Source organism: Schistocerca cancellata, chromosome 8 (genome assembly GCF_023864275.1).
Source record: "Schistocerca cancellata isolate TAMUIC-IGC-003103 chromosome 8, iqSchCanc2.1, whole genome shotgun sequence".
NCBI lineage: Eukaryota > Metazoa > Arthropoda > Insecta > Orthoptera > Acrididae > Schistocerca > Schistocerca cancellata.
In genome coordinates, this window is record NC_064633.1 from 521,564,352 (window position 1) to 521,590,924 (window position 26,573).

At 43.5% G+C, this 26,573-nt stretch overlaps 1 protein-coding gene across 1 annotated transcript in view; it reads left to right on the forward strand.

Moving 5' to 3' along the window:
- LOC126094538 (E3 ubiquitin-protein ligase SH3RF2) overlaps window positions 1–26,573 on the forward strand; it is a 204,929-nt gene that overhangs the window by 143,515 nt on the left and 34,841 nt on the right. The window contains exon 13 of the mRNA XM_049908968.1: window positions 2,809–2,955. Coding sequence (XP_049764925.1) covers window positions 2,809–2,955 — 147 coding nt within the window. The remainder of the gene's footprint in view (window positions 1–2,808; window positions 2,956–26,573) is intronic.

A 26,573-nucleotide genomic window follows, 5' to 3' on the forward strand; every position in this document is an offset into this window, starting at 1 on the left:
TTCAACTCGACTGTAACTGTGGAGCAGGTGAATGCCTTAATTCATTTCTGCCACCTGCCTCAGTCACACATCATTTACATGTTTATGTCCAACAGTGGCACATAAAGCAATGTGAAGCATGAGTGTTTTTCTGAAAATTTGGTAGCATGTTCTGTTCTTTTTTCATTGCAAATAAGGCAGTGATCTTTTGGTTTAGTAATTATACAGCAGCAAAACCAGTGAAGATTTCTGTATTAGGTAATTCCAGTGCTATTGTCCAGATTTGAACCCATAATTTGTAATGCAGTGATTTGTCAGTGTATCTTGTCTAAATGAAGTACTGAATATTGATTGGGAACTGCCTAATTGAGCAATGATTTCCCTATAGCCCAAAATTCTGTTGAAATTATTAATAAATAGGTAACTGTGTAATATTTAAGTTATTCCAGTGATGTAAAATAATGCTTCTCTTCATTAGGTGGTGTTTGTTCCATCCATTTCATTGCTTTCATGGCGTGGTAGTTCAAAGACAAAAAATATTGTAAGCAGTTAGCATTTCCTTTCTAAAAACAGTAGTTTCTTAATTCAAAAAGGAAGAATTTTTTTCTAGTAATCACTGGCATTGCGGTATGATATTATCAACTTTTAAACTTTTGAAGTTTCAGCATACTTTTTTCTTTCTTCCATTTAATGAGATTTGTGGTCCCATTTGTGTATGTTTCTTTCCGTTGGTGGCCATCTGCAACAGGTAACACAGTGTTTTTCTAGTTACGTCAGCAATGTCCTATTGAAGACATTTTTATAACAACTCTCCAGTTAGTACCCACCACTGAAAGAGAATTTAGATTGAGACCTTTGTCTTATGGATCTGAAAATGTATTTGATTTTTCTTCTTGGCACAATAATTTAAAATTCCATTATCAGTTCAGTTTTTGTATTCTGTCTTGTTTAGATCTTTATTTTAGGAAAGAAATGGTGTTATAGATTCATTATATGGTTGTCTTCAATTATACTTACTGTTCCAGAGTTTTAAAATTCTGATTCTTAACAGTGCATACCTTTTGTGTTGTCAAAAGCTGTTTAATAAAGAGAATTCATAGCAGTCTCTACTTGGTAGTCACATGAAAATTACTAACCTAATTTAGATCGTTTCTGCCATGACAGGGCCATTAGTTCCGAACATTTTGTATTTATTCTTTCTATCCAAAATGAGATTGGCATAATTTTTTGTCAGTTGCTGTGGATGTGTTCCGTTTTAAGTTGTTTATATTTTTAATTTATTTACCTGTGTGTAGTATTACCACTTTTTTCATATGGCTACAGTTTTAACATGAGTTACTTCAAGTACCTTGCTTTGTAATTGAAATAGTTAAGCAAATACTCACTATTTGTTGGTTTCTTTCTCATTTTACATTGAAAAAATTCTCAAACATCTCTGTTTAATGTATTTTAATTGCTGGACATGAGTAAAGTTCTGTGCTTCTGTTTCCTTGTACTGTTTAATGTCTGCATGTCACAGAGGTAACATTACTGCTACTAAACCCACCCAATGTCTCTGGTTACATAGCAAAGGACACTCAACAGCAGAACACTGCATGTCAGAACAGATATGTGTTGGCATTCATTTTTAGCTTTGTATGGTGTGACAACTGGTTTTTGAAGTGGTTTACGTCTCAGATAGTTTTAATACATAGGCAAGCTGTGCCATAAAAATTGCATAACTATTCTTACATTTGTACTAGTTGTTAGTTCTAGCAGGGTGCTTAGGTGCGTGCACTTAGGACATATTGTCAGTTGAAATTCAGTATCACTTCTCTTTATTATATGGGTCTGGCACTCTGAGCTCTATGAAAATGTCCATGACTAAATATGTGTGGCTGTCTCTCTTCATTGACAGTCTTGTGGAGGCAATAGATAATGAATTATGGTCTTCCCCAACATCATGAACCTGAAAATTGTAAAGAACTAGCAGCATAGAGCGATTAGTGTAGGTGTCAGGTGCTGACCCACAAGTGTGCTGGTCCCAGGAGCTACGCTGCGAAGTGTTTGACCATCCATTTTTTGTAGTACTGTTCTTGCTCCCACTGAGTTCAATCTTTTCTTACAAAGAGAAGAAATTCTTGGCTAGTTAACTTTTTTGCAGTGATGGGAAAGCACTGTAGGCTGTTGTGCACTTGTTTCACTTCCATGAAACATACATCTGAGACAAAGGAACAGAAAAGCTGACCATATAATATGACAGGTAATATCAGTATAGTAGTAAATATGTTAATTCAGTGCTTGTTTGTCTATTCCAATAAACATTTTTCAGCATCTATGTATCTTTTTTTCTTTTTTAGTGATAGGGAAAGTAACTTTCTGTATAACCTTATATGCACCTACCTTGGATGGCAGTTATTTAACAGAAATCATGAGAGTTTCCTTCAGAAACCTTGTTGCGTGCAAACGAGGTGCTTTCTTAGCTATCAGCAGTCACATTGAAAGTGTAGCTGCTTCCTTTTCCAGTGATGCTGCTGTCTATGTAAACTATATGTTTCATCCTGTGCTTCCAAAATAATTCAGTTTGTAGTATTTATGCAGCTTTTTTTGCAGTTCCCAGATTCTTTGACATTTTAGTGCCATTTTGAAGTTTCATTATTTCAAATAAATTTAACACCGTGTGTCATCTTTGCGGTTAACAGATTCGCTCTGCACAGTAAGGCAGTAGCATTATGTATCGAGAAAGTTTTGGATTTTGTATCTGAATCTACTTGTATTTGTCAAAAACATTTGCGTTATCTGTGTGTCTGTGTGTGTGTACAGTGTGCTGTACATTGTGTTGTGTACCAGGTCGGGATCCTGCCCCAGCCAGCTTCTCCAAGTTCTGCCCTTAGATGCTAACAGTGCACACCACCGCCTGTTTGGTTCCGGCTCCCAGAGAATGAAACACAAAGACCGACCCAATGTAGTCGTGGCTAACCTATCGCATTATGGAAGGTTTGTTGTCCCCATTACCTGCTTACCTTCGGCCATACATTCATAAACATGTCATCCTATACTGTTTTAATGCACCACTATTAAAGTCCTGTCTGTATTTGTGTTATCCTTTCCCTTCCTGCAATTTTAAGTTTCTCATTGCCTCATTGTTGAAGTCTGAAAGCCTGTAGCCGTTACTTAACAAAAACAAACTGAAGTCCCAGCCATAGTAGGATATGATCTCACGACAAGGTGGAGCCACATTTTTTTCCGAACTAGTGTATACTGTTACCTTGCAATGCACACAGGACACTAAGCTTGAAAAATAATTCACAAGGAGGTAAGACACAGTGCAAGATATTATCCTCATTACCTTTTTATTGATAAATGGGTGAAGATGATGGGATATGCTTGTAAAGTGTTGGATTTGTCAAATCCAGTGATGTCACAGTTGCAAAACGAAGGGCATAATGAGTGCATTGATAACTTATCATTTATTCAGAAGAAGAAGAAGAAGAAGAAGCTGAGGATGAAGATGATGATAACAGGGCTACTAGGCAGCAATTATAACAGTACTATGTAGTTTGAGGAGATGCTGAATTTGAAATCTCTTCACAGATTGTGCTACTGAGAACTGAAATTGAAGGTATCTCAGCAAAATGAATGTATATTCTGGAGCCAGTATTACCACTGCTAGGGTAAATAAGTAGTACTGTCTCTCTCTCTCTCTCTCTCTCTCTCTCTCTCTCTCTCTCTCTCTGTGTGTGTGTGTGTGTGTGTGTGTGTGTGTGTGTGTGTGTGTGTGTGTGTGTGTGTGTGTGTGTGTGTGTGTTGACACTGTGGTTGGGACTTCAGTTTCCAGTATATGGCTACACTTAATTTTAAACGTCTGTCATCAAGAACAGTTCTTAGGGATATTGATTTTTAAATAGGACATATCTCTAAACGGAGAAGTTTGATACAGAATATTACGTGATTTTAAACATCCGTTCGTGTATGTCTTAACAATTAAACATTAAAGACCATGTTTGTAGGGACTCTGTTGTTGCAAACTCTGCTTTGCTACACTATCTAAATGACTTCATCTACCTGTATCCCAACCTTTTTCTCCAATGAAACCATCTTTATTGCATGTTTATCCTTTTGATTTATCTATACTATTATTTACTGCTTGCAGAAGTGTTTCACTCCTTCCAGTGTATGCTGTGTACTATAAGTAAACTAATGTGTAATGTACTGTGTCTGAAAATGTGAATTGAGCTTTGCATTGTGATTGATTTCTTTCAGTGTGCTTTTTCTTGTGGCATTGTGGCACTTGAACATAACTGCTTGTGTTGTGTGACTTGCTTTGGAGCTATTATGTCTATTGTTGGGTGTGTAAGGATGTAAAGACTTTGGCTGTGTGCACTTGTATTTGTATTCCATTGGATGTTCATTGACACTGCACTTCATTGCTATCAATGTTCTTTGAATCAGTCAGGGAACTCTCATTAAGGCTGTTTTTGTTTTGCAGATTAATGTATAGTAAGGTAAACCAATAGTGAACTTACGTGAAACAGATATCAACAGGAAATAAGCGAAATTGTGTTCTATAGGCATTACATGTTGTGAAGAATGACAGTGTAAGAAGCGAGCTGCAAGATGGTTTGTTAATTACTCAAGTGTTTGCATGACATTGGAACTACTTGTCAAATCGTAAATCTTTCACACAGGAGGGAACTTTAGGGTCACATCTTGTCAATCCACGTGTCATTGCTAAATACTGAATGTTGAATGTAAAGGAATAAGAGACTGTCATACAAGAATTTGATATTTGGATGCAGTATTGAGGAAGTACAGCACAGTACTGGTAATACTTGCATTATCGAAGAACCAAAGTGAAGTTCATAATGACTGTTAGTGACAAAATTCCTGAACAAACTCCCTGTGGTGAAAGAAAGTGAAAGAAGAAAAATACCACACACAATTTTTAAGACATCATAGGATTAATAGTTGCTTGCTCCTGAAGATGTTTCTCAAAAGGAAAATCCACTTCACAAAAATATAAAATTACAAGGCAGAATAACAAGCCAAAAATTTCAGCACTGCTTACACACACACACACACACACACACACACACACACACACACACAAATGAAAACATTAATCCTCTCTAAGGAGGGAGCAAATAGTTCCGGAAACTAAGACATGTTCTTGTATGTGTCTATCGGCAGAGCTGGAATTTTTCCTCCTGAATGTAAGTACCCATTCTCTCTCTTCATAATTTTATGGTTTTCCAGAATATATTTACAAATACAGATACTAACACTATTTGGAAGGTAGTTAATACCATCTTTCTGTCTTTGTCCAGTGTATCTGGTTCCTTTGTAATTGAAAAAAGGAAATAATGCTAAAAACTGTGTTGTCTTTCATTTGAGTTTTTGATTTGTTTGGAAGCATGTACAATAAAATTTTCTGAGTATGTGTGTGTTCTTATTTAGGTGCAACATTTTTATGGGGCATATTTTTTAAAATATAAGTAATGTTAGCTTTGGGAATTGTGGTCTCTTTTACAGGAGAACGCATGAAAGTAAGATTGTAACTTCTCATACAGCGATTCCAATCTACCATGGGAAAAGTAAGCTATAAAATAAAGATGAACAAATGATAAATGCACAGAATATGTCATAAGTAACTGTGCCAATTACATTAGATTGGGATAAACTACCATGCTTTTATGGTTCTCTTGGTGATGTGCACCACCAGTGGAATATTAAAACATTCTAACAGAGGCTCTTCAGTTAGACATGGCGAGATGATATTCTGTGCCATTCATTTCCATTGATGCTCAGTGCCACCTTTAGTATATATTCAGTGCTTTCACAAGAGATTACATGATGTGGCATAGTGTCCAGTGTGAATCAACTTTTTAAATCTGCTTAGGACATATGCAGTGAGAAGTTTATATTTATGATCAACATTTAAATAATAGATAGGAATATGAACAGTGACGATATAATGGGCAGATAGGATCGGTGAGACACGAGGAATTTGGAGATTAAAGTGAACTGGGAACTGAGCTATCTGAGAGAAGATGAAAATAATGTGATTAAAGTGTTGAGATTGAGAACAAGGAAGAAATAATGATAGTACGTGTGGCACAGGGGTGGCAATGTAATGTCACCAAACAAAGTCCCTACTTAATAACGTATTGCACCATGATTTGTAATTAGCACTAAAAATTTAGGTTTTCAGAGCGTAGGGGTAACAATATTGATAAATAAAAAGATGCAGTTATCAGTTTTGTATGATGATGGGCATGAATACCCAGAAGGTTGAAGAGTTTAATGTGTTGTACAAATCTAATGTTGTTGAAATTGGTAGCAGAGAAGAGGCACAAAGCTGTTGGAATTATGATGCACTGGATGCAAAGTACAACATTCAGCAGTATCTGTCCTTAAAAAAAGCCTTAGACATAGTAGTGTTTTAAAAATCTGTAGAGAGTTGTGTATCACAATGAAAGTGAACCAACTCAAATATTTGTCTTCAAAATCAAAGTACCCTCAGAATACTTTTTTTGTGTAACATGCTTGTAGTGAGAAAAATGTTTCATGCATTGGTTCCAGAACCATACTTTGAAATTGTGTGTCAGTGTCATTTTTTAAATCTATAAACACATTATTGCAACATTTGGCATTCTTTAGAGGCTCAGGCTTTCCTTGTGCGTATTATTAAGATAATTACTTCAAGTAGAGATGAAATCTCATTGTTTATCCATACGTCACAGCTACAGTAAGGTGCGCACAATAAATATGCATCCTGAGAAATCACAGTGGAATAATGGAGAGGAACTAACAGTTCTATGATACAATTTTTCACCAGTGTTGGTAATGGACTGTGTTTTGAGGAATGTCTCCTGTGCATGAAGAAGACTATACAATTCACACAAACATATTCTGAAGGTTCTGAGAAATTGAGAGGTAATTTCAATATTGAGAATGCTGCTTTCAATCTTCACCTGCCAACGAAGAGTATGTTGATGTATTAAAGCAACTAGTGAAGTAAAAGTGAAGTTTGGCAGGATCATGAAGGAGAACCTCACTTCAGACGTACCTTCAATTTTGCCCAGAAATGTATTACATTGGAAATTGGAAATGAAATTGAGTCCTCAGATGTGTCTAGTATTCTATAATAATCCCACAATAACATCAGCTTATTTGGACACTAACATTTATTCCACATATTCTGTGTAAAACCAGAACTGCCTGAAGTCAAGTTTGGAATTGATATATGGAATAACTTTGTTCATATGGCACAAAACCTCCACCTCCAGAAATAACTGGGATTTATAACCCACCAACCCCAAATGGGAATGTAGTTGTTAATCTCTGTGCCACTTAAATCTGCTGATGTTTCAGAAAGGGTCATTGTATATATGAGGAATGGTATGTGAACAGTAATGAAAGCATATATGCCTACTAGCTGTGCAGATGATGATATTCAAAAAATGTGATGATGAGATTTAAAAAAAACAATTATTCATCTCATTAGCAAAGACAGATATTTAATTGTGATGTGGGAATTCAGCAGTTGGGAAAGGAACAGAAGGAAAAATAGTCAGAAACATGGATTGCAGTAAAAAACAGAAAGTGGAAGCAGCTTGATAAAATTTTGGGCAGAATAAAATAGAAGATTGCTAGTACTTGGCTTAAGAATCATGAAAGACAGTTGCACATGTAGAAGAGACCTGGAGACACTGGAGAGTTTCAGGTGGATCATACAATGGTAAAAATATTGTAAAGAACGCTCTAGCAGACTGTAAATAATTTAGAAGTAAAAGTGATTTCTCATCGAATAGCAGAAGCGTTGCGATCAACAGGCACACAGCTACCATAAGCACAGATAAGGCGGCTTGTGAACCCAGATGTGTCATCATGAACTCTTGAAAACTGGTTATTAGCAGTGGGACTAAGGACACATACCCTCCTAGTGTGTCTGCCACTCCGGCCACAGAATGGATGTGCACAGCTGTACTGGTGCCATCAGAGTGTCACTTGGAAGGTGGAATGGCGCACTTTGGTATTCGGCAATGAAAGCAGATTCTACCTGCACATAAGCAATGATCATCTGTGCATACGATGTAGATCTGGTGAACACACAGGCCCCACCCCAGGCCTTATGGTATGGGGTGTGATAAACTACAGCTCTCTTCACCTTTGGTGTTTCTTGATGGGATGCTAACCGGTGCTTGGTATGTGCAGAATGTTAGACCCTTTCTTTCTTTTGCCATTCTTGGAAAGGGAAGCTGATGTGTTGTTCCAACAGGATAATGCTCACTCCACATGCTCTGCAAGATATCCAGACTTGTCTCCAATCGAACACATGTGGGATATGATGGGATGAGAAGTGACATGGGCGGCTCGTCAACCAAAAACTGTTACAGAACTACATGAATAGGTCGAGCCGGCATGGCATAACATATTCCAGGACAGTATTTGTCATCTGTGTGATCGACTGGATGCCAAAGTTAGTGCTTGCATTGCTGTCCATGAAAGCTGCACCACATACTAATACAGATTTTTTAGCATCAGGGGATACCTGATGCCTCAGAACCACTTGCGCTATTGAGCTGTAAATGAAATTATTTCATATCCTCCGTATCCACTATTGCCACAATAAATCCTGAATGAATTGGAAACCTCTAAAAAAGTGTACTAATTATTTTTTCCAGCAGTGTATGACTTAGGGGAAAAGAGAGGCACCATGTACAGGAAAATTAAGAAAGGCTCATGCCACATCAACTGAACCACCTTTAGGAATTACCATGACCGTCTCCAATTTGAATAAAATTTTCAGCTCTTTCCTACTGAATAAAAAATAAGCTGTGAAAAATTTGAGCTCAAGATTCAAAAAATTCTATGTGTTTGGAAGTTAATGATTGAAGGCTGCAAAATGTCATGCAATCTCTAAAATAGTTTTGGCCAAATTTAAGACTGCTTAAAATCGATACCAGTCGTGATATAGGCCTGGTGTTTGGATTAGATGCACAATGTTCTGTGCTCTTCAGTCGTTCATTGTCTTTAAGGTTCAGGAAGTCAATGTTCATAAAGAATGAATGGTGGTGCACTGCCTATTGAATAAATGAAGCATCCAGAAGTGAGGCAGGAAACAAAATGAAATTTCACGAGTTGAGATGGTATCCGATTTCAAAATCGAGCAAAATTTACAAAGAACTTGACAGTATGAGCCCACTCATCAGTATGAGGGTTCATCTCCTCTAGTCTGGATGCATGAACTGATTTGGTTGGGAATGGTTTTGTGAGGCTGTTTTGTCCTGTCCAGAGACAAGATGACAAAAGCTTTCATAAATGGTCCTTGATATCATGGATACAGACACTCGGATGCAGTTTACATCCAAGGTCATCCGATACATGTTCTATTGGGGACAGAGCTGGGGATCTTGCTGACCTCAGGAGTACCTCAGTATAACACACATGGATCATAGAGTCAGGTATCACGTATGGACGAGCATTGTCCTGTTGAGAAATAACATGATACTGCCACATGAGAGGAACACACGAAAACGCAGGATGTCCACGACTTACTGTTGTGCCATTAGGGTTCCCTCGATCACTGCCAGCTGTAATATGAAGCCATACCCAGTGGTTTGCCTCACCGGGATGCCAGAAGTAACACTGCTGTACCTCTCCATAACAGTGAAGAATAGGACCTCTCCCCAGGCCTGCCGTCACCATACTTGCTGACGATAGTCGCACACGACAGTGCAGAACAATGTTTCGTTGTTGAGCACAGTGTGCCATTCATCTTCAGTCCATGCTTTTCAGTCATGGCATCACTCCCAATGAAGTCACATGTGTTGTGGTGTTAACGGCAACCTGGTCTTTCAGAGAAGTGGACAACATGGAAGACTGTAAACAAACTACACTCTAGTACAACAAGATGCAAGGCTAACCTCAAGTGGCACCTTCCTGTGGCATCACTTTTTTTTAAAAAGTATGATGCTGTGCAGACTAACAACCATCTATTACAATTCTCTTCATCTCCAGCCTGATGAGGTCGACACCAAAGGCACTTGATGTGGTCAACCAATGTAGGAATTGATGTCGACAATTGATCTCCTTTTTCTGATTATGTATTTGATACTTGTGACACGATAATAAACAAACATTGGCTGCTTACACATGGGATCGTAATTCTCTAGGACAGCTGCTGCTAGCCTTTGACCAATGGTGCAGGATCACACAGAATGTTGCAGGTAGTCCTTTACTTGTAATCAGATGGTAGTCACTGATTTGATGAGGCAACAATGTGCTCAGTGCACAATATTGCGATCATCCCTGGTGGAGGTTGGACATGTTCATCTGAAACACTGACGAGAAGTATGCCTTCTTTAACATTCTCGTGCATTTCAGCATTTGGCCACTGTTATGTCCAAAGGCTCTACAAAACTGGACATTGCACAGATCAACCAGTCAGCCAAAGTGAAACCCAAAATGAGGGCCCTTTCAAACTCTGTCAGCTGCTGATAATGCTATGTCATACAAGTACTTGAGATATCTGCATCCTTCACAATGATCATTCAACATCTGATGCTGTTCATGCCCATTTTATGCCTAACCAGGCATGGTAACAACACTAAACATGAACAAAACTAATGTCCTCAGGTGGCTATAGTAATTGTCATAGAGAATTTCAGCTCTAATTATTTACGTAGCTGTTGATGGTGAGTGTGTCTGCACAGTTGCAGTGACTTGTGGCCATGTCATCTGTTTCATTCACTTTTTTTGTCAGCCAGTGTAACTGTTTCACCATTTTGTGACTGAAATAATTTTTGGTCAAGAAATTATACTAAATGTCCTTTAGTGGTGCCACAGAAAAGTTGTGTGCTGCCATTTCTACCAATTTTGAATGTTGTAGAAGTTATTAGTACATAAACAAGCCATTGTTTTTTTTTTATTTCTACCTAATAAAATACTGTACTGTTAAATATTATAACCCCTATTTTGTGAATGTAGGTTCTCCCAGCATATATTGTTGTTGAAAAGCTCTCACGTTCCCAGCCGGGTAGCAGTATTAAAATACCATGATGTTTTGATGAATGTCATACTCATCACCTTCTGCCAAAGTGTCAAGATATGCAGACACTGTAATATTTATACTATTGGAGTGTGGCCCTCCACTTGGCTATAGGTGGTCTTGATCTGTCCAGCTGGTGGGCTGCAGTGGTAGGGGTACGGGGTGCTCCGTTCACATCTCTGTGTGGGCATTCCGTCACGTCTTGTGAGTTGGACGGTGCTTGTCATGCTCTCATCATCTTGTCACTAACACTAGATACCATGCTGCACTTAGTTGATATCCTTTGTCTGTTGACCAGATTTTTTTGTAGTGCTTTCTCAATATCCGGCTGCTCAGCGTAGCATCTTGGTGTTCTGGAAGTCAAAGATGTGGTCTTCTTTGATGCTATGCTGTGCTATTGCTGATTTTTCTGTCTGTCCTAGTCACAGGTCTGATGTGCTCCTTGCAGTGTTTCGAAATACAGAACTGTGTTTGACCAACGTACTATTGGCCATATTCACAGGTGATCCTGTATATTCCCAGTACTTCATTTGAAGTGGGTCTTTTGCTGAGCAGGGTTACCCTTTCATCTTATACTGTGGTTGGAAGACAGTTTTTACATTGGGTTTTTCTAGTAGGCTCACGATTTTGGCTTAGGGCAGTCCCGGGTACAGAAGGAAAGCAAGTCTCTTTTTCTTCCTCTTCCCAGTTTCCAGCATATTGTCTCCTCTTGAATGCCCTACGCAGGGTGCTGCACTGGTCGACATTACCCTGCCAAGTAAGGAAAAGTCCTTCAAAAACTAGTTCAGAGTTGAAGAAAGTCACAGTTAAACTTTTGGAATGATGATCTCTGAGGTGGGGTATTTACTCTTGAGGATATGGATTTTCACTCAGAGGAACCTGAATGCTGGGCACCAGCTGACATTCCCCCCCTGACCTCCCGATAAATCACCGCCTCCGAGGGAGAGAGGCAAGACAAACCATCACTAATCAATGGCTCCCACAGAAATTTCTGTGTTGCAGTGGAATTGAAATGGATACCGATCACATTTGGAAGAATTACAGCTCCTGATCCAGATGAAACCATCCTGCATCTACTTAAAAGAAACTCATTTTAAAGTCACCGACACACCTGCATTAAGGGGTTACCACCCCTACAGGAAGGATGATATTACTGGAGACAGGCTAAAGGTGGAGTGACTGTTTTTATTGATGACAGATACCACTCCTCTCCGGTCCCTCTTACGATGGCCATACAAGTAGTGGCTGTGAAAGTTCTTGCACCACTCCCACACCCGTTCCTCCTTGTGGGGAACTTCGTGCTGTGGGACTCAGCTACCACTTGCTCCGGGGGGTTGAATTATTTTGAGAATATCTGCCTTTTGAACTTGGGTCAGATGACACTTCTCCACAGGTACAGGGGCTTTTTCAGCCATTGACCTTTGTTTTTGCTCCCCGGCTATTGCAGACTCAGTTCAGTGGGAACTGGCTACAGATTTACATTCCAGTGACCACTTCCCAGTGTGGGTCTGTCTGTCAACTCAGATGGTGGTCAACAGGAGACCATGAAGATGGATGATTTAAAGGGCAAACTGGTTGCAGAGCAGTCGACGGACCATTTTTGAACGAAAGGATTGTGCATAGGAGACAGTGCCGTGTATCACTCATGAGATCCGATTGGCTTCCACAGAGTCCATCTCTTGGCTAGCAACTACGTCAAACGATGACCTGTACCCTGGTGGAATGACAACTGTTGTGTGGCAATCAGAGCCAGACAAACAGCTCTGCTGAACTTCAAACACCATCCAACTACAGAAAATATTCATCCTTTCAGATCAGTGAGAGCACATTCAGGGCGAGTGATAAGAGAACGGTAGAGGTATTCCTGGAAGGAATTCACAACTTTCGTTAATTGGTCCACTTCCACTGTGCAAATTTGGGAATCAATAAGACAGATCTCGGGCAAGGACAGTTTGTCCCCCCTTACAGCCTTGTCAAGAAATGAGGTCTTGGTGGATGCGTCTAAAGATGTGGCTCAGGTTTTAGATGAACACTTTTTTACAGTCACTGCACCATCTAGACAAGCTCCTCCTTTTCAGATGTTCCATAGGACTGTGGAGACGATGAAGCTCCATTTCTTCTTGCATAATGAGGAAGTCTGCAACTTTCCATTCTCCATGTGGGAACTGGAATCAGCTCTATCCATGGCGGAGACACTGCTCCAGGACCTGGTAAGATTCATTATGCCATGCTTCATCATTTGTGCTCTGAAGCGAAAGGACAGCTCCTCTCTTGTTTCTATCAGATCTGGTTTGATTGACAGTACCCTATGACTTGGAAGGAGGAATTATTAGTACCAAAAGCCCTTACCAGTTGTGTGTGTAAGACTCTTGAATGCATGGTCAACTGCCACCTTGTCTGGTTACTCAAATCCTGAGATCACCTGAGTCGCCCCCAGTGTGGTTTCAGGTGCTACGGTTCCACCCTATGCAACTTAATTGTACTGGTTTGTGTGTTTCTTGACCTCGAGACAGCATATGACACTGCTTGGAGGTACAACATCCTTCACCAACTTCATGAATGGGGACTACGTAGACATCTGCCATTTCTTATCAAGTCCTTCCTTGAGGACCCTTGCTTTCAATACTGCATCGGTGATGCATTGTTTGACTAGTATGTTCAAGAGAATGGGGGTCCCCCAAGGCAGTGAACTCAGTGACCAGTGACACATTGTTTGCCATTGCCATCAATAGCATTTACTCCACTACTCTTCCTCCAATCCTCTTCCTCCAATCTTAAAATGGCGACAAGGCAGCTACAGCTGACCATCAGGATTCCGGAAACGTAGGCCAAGAGAACTGCTTTTTGATTCTCACCAGAGAAGAATACATGTGTCAATTTTAACCATCTTCATCGAAGTTTTAATGAACCAGTGTTTACAATGGTGTACAGTTTTTACGTCTTCTGGAAACTGTGCACTTTTTGGATTTTTTATATTCTTGAAATTAACTTGATTCCCACATGTGAAAGACTACGAACAAAGGGCTTCCAGTCATTGAATATTTTGAAATGCCTTAGAAGACAAGTATGGGGAGCTGATACAGCCCACTCCCTGCAGTTTTATAGGGCATTTGTTTGCTCACGTTTGGAGTATGGCAGTGTGGTCTATGGATCAGCCCGTATTTCCTGCCACAAGATCTTAGCTGCTGTGCACCATGAGGACATTCAGATATCAGATGGAGTCTTTAGGACCACTCCAGTTCAGTATCTGTGTGCAGAGGCTGGTGAACCACCCCACTGGATTCAGTGACATATCCTTTTGGCTCAACAGCCACTGAAAATCTCAGTGTCACCTGAGTCATTGGCATTTAGTGCAGTGGTCTAACTCAATTTCAAAGGGCTGTTCAGGAATCAGACCCATGTGACCAAGCCATTCGGGATACTTGCTACTATACTGGCTGTCTCCGGGATGTGGAGCCATCTTTAGAATTTTAGTATGTACCACATTTTATCATTGTTTATACAGATGGATCCCAGCAAGAGAATTTCTTCCGTTGTCCGTTTTCCCTGAAAGGGTTTCCAAACTGCATCTTCTGGAACAATTTACAAATTATGATGCGGAGTTATATGGCATTATGATGGCATTGGGTACGGACATCACTATACAAGGTTCACTGTGTTTCAACTTGCCTAGTCCACTACAAGCACTTTACCAAATGTATCAAGTAGACTAGTTGATTCAGCTATCCATGACTCCTTACACCGGCTCAAACACTGTGGCAAGGAGGTGATCTTTTGCTGTGTACCTGTCCACATTGGGACACAGGGAAATGACTTGGCCGATAAAGCAGTCATAGGAGTGTGTCAGGATGGTGCTGTCCATCAGTGTCCCATCACATTGACGCCATCACTCATTTTCTGACAGATGCATCATGCGTCAGTGGAAGACTGAATGGTTGACAGAAAACAAACTGTGGTTGCTCAAATTGGCCACACAGGCATGGCAGACTTCCTGTTAGCCTCATCACTCAAAGGAGGTCCTGCTTACCAGGATGCGCATCGGACATAGCCCTTTAACTCATGGCTTCCTCCTCCGGTGAGAGGATCCCCCACTCTTTGAGGTTTGTGGTGTGCCTCTTTCAGTTCAGCATATTTTGGCAACATGTGTCTTATATAGTGATAGCAGGGCAGCCATCAGTCTTGATGAGATCTGCCCACTATACTCACTGATACTGACTTCAGTATTACAAGAGTGGTGGAATTTTGTGGACTGTCAGGCCTCATCCTGAAATTGGTGGGGAAGGGAGGCAGACTTTCATGCATTATAAACAGCTCTACATGTGGCTACAGCTTTTGGGGTCCCCACCTATGAGGTTGGCATGCTGACTATGTCAGGGCACTGATGATCATGATATTGAGTGCCCCTCACCTAATAATAATAATAATAATAATAATAATAATAATAATAATAATAATCTTTTTATTCACATGTCTTTAAGTATTTTCATGAAATCGGCAGAGTTCTTAACATGATGACTACGTAGTCCACAAGGGGATTTAGAAGTGTCACCAGATATTAGGCTGTGCATAATTGTGTGAATTGATGGTCTGAGTATTGGCTGCAGAGGCACCCGTTCTTTATATATCTTTGGCAGTCATACTGGTGTGGTGTGCCCCCTGTGGGTTCGGGGGTAAGAATAGGCCCGCGGTATTCCTGCCTATCGTAAGAGACGACTAAAAGGAGTCTCAAACGTTTCGGCCTTAATGTGTTGGTCCCCTAAGGGGTGTGACCACTATCTTTCAAAATTTTCTGTTAGTGCGTACCATTTGGGGAAGGACGCCTTACGTGGTGTATTATACAGGGTGATTAAAAAAGAATACCACAACTTTAGGAATTTAAAACTCTGCAACGACAAAAGGCAGAGCTAAGCACTATCTGTCGGCGAATTAAGGGAGCTATAAAGTTTCATTTAGTTGTACATTTGTTCGCTTGAGGCGCTGTTTACTAGGCGTCAGCATCAGTTGATGGTAAGATGGCAACCGCTCAACAGAAAGCTTTTTGTGTTATTGAGTACGGCAGAAGTGAATCGACGACAGTTGTTCAGCGTGCATTTCGAACGAAGTATGGTGTTAAACCTCCTGATAGGTGGTGTATTAAACGTTGGTATAAACAGTTTACAGAGAATGGGTGTTTGTGCAAAGGGAAAAGTTCTGGACGGCCGAGAACGAGTGACGAAAATGTAGCACGCATCCAGCAAGCATTTGTTCGCAGCCCAGGAAAATCGACTCGCAGAGCTAGCAGAGAGCTGCAAATTCCACAATCAACTGTATGGAGAGTCCTACGAAAAAGGTTAGTTATGAAACCTGAACGTCAACTACCCGAGGCGATGGATCGGCCGCCAGGCAGCCCGTGACAGAGCACTTCATCACTGGCCTCCAAGAAGCCCTGATCTTACCCCCTGCGATTTTTTCTTATGGGGGTATGTTAAGGATATGGTGTTTCGGCCACCTCTCCCAGCCACCATTGATGATTTGAAACGAGAAATAACAGCAGCTATCCAAACTGTTACGCCTGATATGCTACAGAGAATGTGGAACGAGTTGGAGTATCGGGTTGATATTGCTCGAGTGTCTGGAGGGGGCCATATTGAACATCTCTGAACTTGTTTTTGAGTGAAAAAAAAACCTTTTTAAATACTCTTTGTAATGATGTATAACAGAAGATTATATTATGTTTCTTTCATTAAATACACATTTTTAAAGTTGTGGTATTCTTTTTGAATCACCCTGTATATCCATCTTGTCCTAATATCTGGCACACCCGATATTGTCATGGAGTTGGACTTCCATCGAGCTTCCGGCCACATTGGCTGCAGTGTGTTCCGGGTAGCATACATTCCCTCCATTGTGCGCTTCCATCTTTGCCCTCGTGATGTACATGGATATTTTGACACCCGACATCCAGCACGGTAGCCAGTCCGTTGTGGTGGGGTTGTCATGTACCCTCTTGGTGGTAGCCCCCTGACTACACGGGGATCGCACTGCTGATGCCTGAGCTGCTACCTCCCCACGTATGCCGAGGAGTAGATGCCTATCCCTCTGGGGCATCGGGACTCCCGGCAAAGGCCATCCTGCCAGGTGGTCTTTGCTGCGGCTGGGTGGCGCCCGTGGGGAGAGTCCCTGGTCGGAGTGGGTGGCATCAGGGCGGATGACCCGCAATGAAGCGTGGTACATCATCTCTCGCTGGTGGGCCTCCACCAGCAGTCTCTAAGCGATCGAGGTCTACCCTCAACGGGAAGAAATTTGATCGGAGATCGTTTCCCTCCCTGGCCACTCCATGGGAGGATCGCCTGGCTAAAGAAGGGAGTGGAGAATATTCACCCCGGTACCTCATGTGTACACGGGTTGATGGGGGAATCGTTTATGTTGACCAAGCCCCAGTTTTTTGTGGAGCATTTAGAGGACAAGTTCGGGGAGGTGGAGGGCTTGTCCAAAATGCGCTCTGGTTTTGTGCTCATCAAAACGGCATCCTCTGCCCAGTCACGGATGTTGCTCAATTGTGACAAGTTGGGGGATGTTCCAGTTAGCATCACGCCGCATAAGTGTCTCGACATGGTCCAGGGTATTATATTCCACAGGGGTCTTCTTCTGCAGTCCGACGATGAATTACGCGCCAACCTCGAACGACGAGGTGTTCACTTCGTCCGGCGCGTCCATCGGGGTCCGAGGGATAATCAGGTAGCCACCGGTGCCTTCATCTTGGCCTTCGAGGGTGATGTCTTACCCGAAAAGGTCAAGGTGATGGTTTACCGTTGTGATGTGAAGCCATATATCCCTCCTCCGATGCGGTGTTTTAAGTGCTGGAAGTTCGAGCACATGTCATCTCGCTGTACTTCCGGCATCACCTGTCGAGATTGTGGCCATCCTTCCCATCCCGATACTCCATGTGCCCTGCCTCCTATCTGTGTTAACTGCGGAGAACACCATTCCCCTGCTCACCGGACTGTAGGATCTTCCAGAAGGAAAGGAAGATAATGGAATATAAGACTCTGGACCGCCTGACCTACACCGAGGCAAAGCAGAAATATGAGCGGTTCCATCCTGCTCCCATGACATCCACCTATGCTGTGGCTGCAACACTGGTTCGAACCTCTACCGTGTCGTCACCTACAGTTTGCCCTCAGCTCTGTCAGAATTCACTGGCCCCCTTGGTTGTTGGGGGCACTTCACTCCCTGTTGCTCCTGCTCCATCTACTTCAGGAGCAACACCCCCCCAAACCATCGGGGACATCAGTTCCCCCTTCCCAGCCGGAGAAGCGTAAGACTTCTTCGGCTTCTCTCACCAGGAAGGGGTCCCTTGCGGACCTCCCTTCGCAAGTTCCGACCAGTGGAAATGCGGACACCCGAAAGTGGCTGAAACAACCACCAGTCCCTGGTCGTAGGGCCTCACGGTCGTCGTCCGTCCCTGAGACTGACTCAGTGAAGCCCGTGAAGCCTGAACCACCGAAGGCACAGCGGGAGAAGCCGAAAAAGAAGAAAGTCCCCAAGACCAACGACATTGCGGTGGCGCCCTTCCCACCGCTTCCTACAAGCTCTGCGTCTGAGGACGAGGTCGAGATTCTGGCGTCTGCCGAAGCCCTGGATCTCGCCGGTCCCTCAGACGCCATGGATGTCACTTGTGCAGGTTCTGAATCGGTGGCAGCAAGTGAACCAGTGGCGTAAATTGCCTTCCTAGTCCCTTCACGCCTTCTCAGCCATGGACAATTTCATACTCCAGTGGAACTGCAGCGGTTTCTTCCACCATCTAGCTGAGCTCCGGCAGCTTATCAGCCTTCACCCTTTCTTCTGCATTGCTATTCAGGAAACTTGGTTTCTAGCAATGCGAACCCCCGCCCTCCGTGACTATCGGGGCTATTATAAGAACCGGGCAGCTTATGAAGGGGTGTCTGGTGGTGTCTGCATATATGTCCTTAACTCTCTTCACAGCGAGTCTGTCCCTCTACAAACACATTTAGAGGCTGTCGCTGTTAGAGTGTGGACAGCCACAGGCTGTTACCGTCTGCAGTCTTTACCTTCCACCGGAGGATGATGTTGTGCAGCATGTCCTGGCTGCGCTGATAGCCCAATTGCCGCCGCCTTTCCTGTTACTGGGCGACTTCAACGCCCATAACTCTCTGTGGGGTGGGTCGCTGGCAACAGGTAGAGGCGCCACCATTGAGCATTTATTGGCACAGCTCGATCTTTCGCTATAAAATGATGGTTCCTTCACACACTTCAGCGTGGCACATGGCACGTACTCCGCCATCGACCTTTCAATTTGCAGCCCTAGCCTCTTACCGTCTGTTGACTGGAGTGTGCATGACGACCTGTGTGGTAGTGACCACTTTCCGATCTTTCTGTCACTGCCACAGCGTCAGTCTTCTGGGCAGCCTTGCAGGTGGGCCATGAACAAGGCTGAGTGGGACTTGTTTTCCTCCACTGCTGCTATTGAGCCTCTCCCTAGTGATGACATTGATGCGGTGGTTCAATCGGTCACCACCGGCATCGTTACTGCTGCCGAATCTGCCATTCCCTACTCTTCTGGGTCCCCTCGGCGGCGGACTGTGCCTTGGTGGTCGCCTGCGATCGCTGAAGCGATTAAAGATCGCCGGTGGGCGCTCCAGCGTCACAAGCGACATCCCTCCATCGAAAACCTTATCGCCTTCAAACAGCTGCGTGCGCAAGCCCGCCGCCTTATCCGCCAAAGCAAGCAGGAGTGCTGAGAGCGGTATGTGTCCACCATTGGCCTCCATGTCTCTCCATCGCAGGTCTGGGCCAAGATCCGACGCCTCTATGGCTATCGGACCCATGTCAGCGTCCCTGCGCTCTCACTGAATGGAGCAGTTTGTACAGACTCCGACGAAATTGCCAACAGCTTGGCAGAGCATTTTGCTCTTAGTGCCGCTTCTTCCAATTACCCACTGGCCTTCCGCTCCATTAAAGAGCGGATGGAACTTCGGAGCCTTTCGTTTTGCACCCACCACCCAGAATCTTACAATGCTCCATTCAGCTTGTCCTGATACCGCTCCTGGGTCAGATGGCATCCACTGTCAGATGCTGAAACACCTTTCAGTGGACTGCCAGGGACGCCTCCTCGACATTTACAACCGTCTTTGGGTCGAGGGGGAGTTTCCGTTGCAATGGCGGGAAAGCATTGTCATCCCCGTTTTGAAACCTGGAAAGAACCCTCTGGAGGTGGACAGCTACCATCCCATTAGCCTCACCAACGTTCTTTGCAAGTTGCTTGAACGGATGGTGAGCCGGCGCTTACTTGGGTACTGGAGTCTCGGGGCCTTCTGGCTCCGTCTCAGGGTGGGTTCCGTAAAGGCCGCTCCGCCACCGACAATCTGGTGAGCCTGGAGTCGGCCATCCGTACTGCCTTTGCCCGCCGTCAGCACCTGGTTGCTGTCTTTTTCGACATGCGGAAGGTGTACAATACGACATGGCGTCATCACATCATTTCTACGCTTCATGGATGGGGTCTTCGGGGTCCTCTGCCGATTTTTATCCACAATTTTCTGTCGTATCGTACCTTCCGCGTGCAAGTTGCGGCCTCATATAGTTCCTCCCATGTCCAGGAGACCGGTGTGCCACAGCGTTCTGTTTTAAGTGTCTGCCTGTTTTTAGTAGCCATTAACGGGCTCGCTGCGGCCGTGGGAAATTCTGTCTCCGCTTCCCTGTATGCTGACGACTTCTGCCTTTACTACAGCTCTACTGGCATTGCAGCTGTTGAACGTCAGCTACAGGGCGCTATCCACAAGGCGCAGTCTTGGGCTGTAGCTCATGGGTAGCCAAGACCTGCGTTATGCATTTCTGCCGGCGACGTACTGTCCACCCGGAGCCGCGGCTTTATCTTGCCGACGAACTTCTTTCAGTGGTGGAATCACACAGGTTTTTGGGGGTGGTTTTCGATGCCCGGTTGACTTGGCTGCCTCATATCCGGCAGCTTAAACAGGCGTGTTGGCGGCATCTAAACCCTCTGAGATGCTTGAGCCACACCCGCTGGGGCGCCGACCGATCTACCCTGTTACGGCTCTACCAGGCTTTAATCCAGTCCCGTCTAGATTATGGGAGCGTGGCTTATGGCTCAGCATCCCCATCTGCGTTGCGGGTGCTGGACCCAATTCTCCACAGCGAGATTCGCCTTGCTACTGGTGCTTTCCGCACCAGCCCTGTGGACAGCATACTAGTGAAGGCAGGTGTCCCTCCACTGCAGTTACGACGCCAACAATTACTGCATCTTATGCTGCCCATGTTTTTAGCTTGCCCGGGCATCCAAATTACCGTGGCCTGTTCCCGCAGTCAGTCGTCCATCTGCCAGAACGTCGGCCCCGGTCGAGTTGTCTGATCGCCATACGCGTCAAGGAGCTTCTCTCCGGGGCTTGGGTTTTTCCCTGTTCCACCTCCTTTCCGGGCGCCTCTGCGTACACCCCCGTGGTGTGTGTCTCGCCCTCACCCTTGCCTTCGGCTCGACTTGGCACAGGGCCCGAAGGACTCAGTCCCTCCAGAGGCCTTCCGCCGCTGCTTTTATTCCATCCTGGCCACGTATCAGGGCCCTGGCGTTGTATACACGGACGGTTCGATGGTTGCTGGTCGTGTCGGTTATGCACTAACTCTAGGGGACCATTCCGAACAATGTTCCTTGCTGGATGACTGCAGCGTTTACACTGCTGAGCTAGTCGCCATCTTGCGAGCCCTAGAGTATCTCCGCTCCTGCTCAGGTGAGTCCTTAGTTATCTGTAGCGATTCCGTGAGCTGTTTACGAGCTCTTGACCAGTGTTTTCCTCGTTCTCGTCTGGTGATGGCTATCCATGAGTCCCTGCATACTCTTGCACGTTGCAGCCGCTCTGTGGTCTTTGTGTGGACCCCAGGCCATGTTGGGATACCCGGCAATGAGAATGTTGACTGCCTGGCGAAAGAGGCCACCAGTAAACCACCTCTGGAGATTGGCCTCCCGGCGACTGATTTGCGGGCAGTATTACGCTGCAAAGTTTTCGATTTCTGGGACACTGAATGGTGCAGCCTGCCCGTGCCAAACAAACTCCGTCGTATCAAGGAGACGACGACTGTGTGGTGGTCATCCATGCGAGCCAACCGCAGGGACTCAGTCGTCCTTTGTCGGCTCCGCATTGGCCACACCCGACTGACGCACAGTTATTTACTGTGTCGTGAGGATCCACCTCTTTGTCGTTGCGGGGCATCCTTGACGGTGGTCCATATTGTGTTGGAGTGTGCCCTTTTAACTGTGTTCAGGCAGACTTTTGCGCTGCCTGATACGGTCCCTGCGCTTTTAACTGACGACTCTGCCATAGCGGACTTAGTTTTGCGTTTTATTCGGGCAGGGGGATTTTATCACTTAATGTAAATGTGTGTGTTTTTTTTGTTGATTCTGGCTTATGGCCTACGATTTTAGTCCGCTTTTTTAATGCGTTTCTCGGTGGTTGACTTTTCCCTTTTTTTCTCTATGGTCGGCCAACCACCGTCACACTCGGTGTGATTTTAAATTTGTTTTGTCTGTTCTTTGTCGGAGTATTTCTTGTCCTGTGTCGTCTGCCGTCTTTCCTGTTATTCATTTTTATTCTCTTTGGGTGGTTTTAATTTTTTTGGAAAAGGGACCGATGGCCGTCACAGTCTGGTCCCTTTAATCCCACAAACCAACCAACCAACTGGTGTGGTGTCATTGGCACCCTGGGATACAGCTGCTGCTTCTTTGCCTCTGACCAGAGTTCTGCAGCAGAGGCACAGTTTTCCTGGTCATCATCACAGTTTGATCCTTCTTTAGCTTCCTGTAGAGATGGTCCTGCTGCAGCGAGCCAATTTTATGATGGTAGTTGTCGGTGCATATCAACACAGTTGCACTATTTTTGTCTGCTGGAATAACCATAGTGTCAGCATCATCTCTCAGTGCTCGGGTGGCCTCCCGTTCTGCTGCAGTGATGTTCACTTTCAGAAGTCACGACCCTGCAGGTTTCCCAGTGGATCTCCTCTGCTTTTTCCTTTCTCAGGCCTCAGATTGCTACCTCCGTGCCCTTAACAGTGTCCTGTTCCATTACGATTCTCGAGACAGGTGTGAAGTTCAGTCCTTTCGCGGGGACCGAAATTGTACCTGAATCCTGTACTTCTTCTGTCAAATGCACTATAGCCTTGGTGTTGTTTGCTTCCTTGACAGTGTGTGAGACATAGTGTCAGTATCCAGATTGCATCCACCACATGCGCTCCAGCAGCACACTTGACACCTTGTAGTTTGTGTTGTTAGCTGCTACAGTTACTATTATGTTGGTGACAGACACACACAAGTGTGTCGGGTTCCAGATCCAATATTTTCCTGGATAACAGTTGTGAGAGGCATCGTCTGTTGCTTGACATAGGCCCACAGGAACATATTTTAATCTGTTAAGTGATGACAGTTTGTGATTTTAACACAGGCTGGACATTCATCATTGATGATCAGTTTTGTCAATTGAAGAAGGCTGAAAACTTTGCCTAGCCATGCCAACCATTACTCTGTAGCGATCTGTTATAACACTCTATGCTATATGACACAGCATTATATACACCAGAAGGTACAACTAAAAAGTTGTGTAACCAGTTTTGAGAGTCTCTAATCAACTCAAATAAATACACCTGAAGCAAACTATTGTACTTTGAATTCAGTTTTATATTTTAATAGTTTTAACACCTGTTGTACTACGTGGCCAGAGATGTGAACTGAGCACCTGCTACTCTCGCCACTGCAGCCTCACCCTCATTCCTGGTGGCAGCCAGACAGTACACAGCCATTCGTAGCCTGCTAGAGGGGCTGCCCCTCCACTAGTACAAATATTGCAGCATCCGCATATCTCAACACTTCACCAGGAGACGAATGTGATGTGTGTTGAAATGTAACAGTATTTCAACACTACCACCCAGATGGGAACCTCATAGATTTTTACAAACCTCCTGTTTTCTTTATTTTTGTTTCATTAGCAAGAACAGGTGTTTCTGTTGTAAAAAGTTTCGTTTATTTTAAAGACCACCTGGGAACGGTTTAAAAAATGAAATTGAAAATACTACTGCAAACATTTTAAAACTGTTGTTATGTTTAGTGTTTGATAACATTTTCATTATTTGTAAGCACTTATTTCATATATTTACTACTAGATTTTCTATATCTAATCATAACTAAAAACTTGTTATGACAGTGGCACTCCAGGCTGCAAATAATTAAAAATGAAGTCTGCCACTCACTTCTAAATGAATTTACTTCATATGCTAGACTCACCAAATACATTTGTTTCCAGACTCTCACTGCTTCATATGCAGTTTGAATTGATGATTATTGTTTCTGGCAGCCAATAACAACTAAAAACTCAGCACATAGTCAGTATATGTTTCAGGAAACAACAATGTTTAGATGTATCTGAGTGGTAGTCTGTTCTCCTTTCTTAATTAAGAGCAAGAAATTTGTCACTCTTGAGTCCATGGGCAAACTGAACATTTGGTTGCAAACTTCATTCTCAACAAGACTTATTTTGTTTACTAAGGAGTTTTGAAGTGTTGTTGCACAAGTGTTTATTTAAAATTATTTTGCGTAGGGTAGATGGATACAAATGTTAGCTTTTACTTGCCACTGTGCACAATTGGTTGTTTGGACAATTTAAAGTGCCTTTCGGCCTCTCTTTGTAACTAGAAAAATAACTTTTTACTATTTGAGTCCCAGTTACCATAGTAATTAGGACAGTGAAACAAATTCAGTGATCTGCTTCTGTTATGAACTTCGCTTCTGTTATGAACTTCGCTTCTCATTCACTTTGAGTTCTTCCAAAATCACTGCTGTGGTCTGTTTGCAGAAACAAGTCATGCTGCTGAAAAGGACTTGATAACATAAAAACATTTGCAGAAAATAAATGTGTGGTGTAATGACTGGCAGTTATCTCTCAATATTAGTAAGTGTAACCTACTGCGTATAACAAGGCGAAAATCCCCATTAATGTAAGAGCACAAAATAAATGCCCAGTCTTTGGAAGTAGTGACATCCACCAAGTACCTGGGCGTGACTATTCGAAATGATCTCAAATGGAATGATCAGATTACACAAGTAATGGGCAAGGCGAACTGTAGATTGCAGTTTATTGGTAGAATCCTAAAGTGATGCAGTCCTTCAGTAAAGGAAATTGCTTACAATATGTTAGTTCGTCCAGTCTTAGAGTATTGTTCATCTGTATGGGACCCTTACCAGTTGGGTCTGATTCAAGAGACTGAGAAGGTCTAAAGAAGAGTGGCAAGATTCATGACTGGTACATTAAGCCATCGCGAGAGCGTTATAAATCTCATAGAAAGTTTGAAGTGGGGCACACTTGCAGATACACAACGCGCTGAACAGAAGGGGCTGCTCACCAAATTCCAAAATTCGTTCTTCGCCGAGGATGTAGAGCATGTATTATTACCACCAACTTTCAAATCGCACAATGATCACCATTCAAAGGTAAGGGAAATTAGAGCTCGTACTGAGGCATTCAGACAGTTGCTTGTCCCTTGCGCGATCTGCGAGTGGAACAGAGGGGGGGGGGGGGGGGGATATGACTTTGGCATGAATTGTGCCCTCCGCCACACACTGCTTGGTGGCTAGCAAAGTATATATGTAGATATAGATGTAGGTGTACAACTTTGCTTCTGCTGTTTGCCTACAGGTGGCAACAACGGTAAGTAACTGTTGAAAGAAACAGATTGCAGACATCGAGCAGTTAGATTGGACCTCGGTCAACATAACCTCATTCAAACATTAGTCGATTTGTGTTTGCATCATAAAGTTGTTCTCGATTGAAAATTTCACTTTACGAGCCTAATTCATGTCATTTGCAGGATGTGTTACTGTGTTGTTTCAGTATGAAGAAAACAGCGGCTGAGTCTCATAGACTGCTGTCGAGTGTGAATGGTAAGGATGCTGTTAGTGAAAGAACATGTCATGAGTGGTTTCAACGCTTCCATAATGGTGATTATAATGTCATAGACCGGCGTAGTGGTGGAAGAGAGAATGTTTTCGAAGATACAGAATTGGAGACATTGCTGAGTGAAGACTCGCATCAAACTCAAGAAGAATTGGCATGATTAGTGGGAGCGACACAGCAGGCCATTTCAAAACACATCAAGGCTATGTACATGATTCAGAAAGTAGGAACTTGGGTCTCGTGTGAACTGAAACCAAGAGATGTTGAACTGTGTTTGTGAACAGTTGCTTCAGAGGCAAAAATGGAAGGGATTTGCGCATCGCATTGTGACCGGGGACAAAAATGGGTTCATTATGATAACCCCAAATGCAAAAAATCATGGGGATATCCCAGCCATGCTTCCACGTCGAAGGCCAAACCATATATTGACAGCTCCAAGACCATGCTCTGCATTTGGTGGGAGCAACTCAGCGTCTTGTACTATGAAGTGCTAAAACCAAGTGAAACAATCACAGGTGCTCATTCAAATGCAGTTAATGTGTTTGAGCAGAGCATTAAAAGACAAATAGCCGCAATACAGCAAGAGGCACGATAAAGTGATTTGGCAGCATGACAAC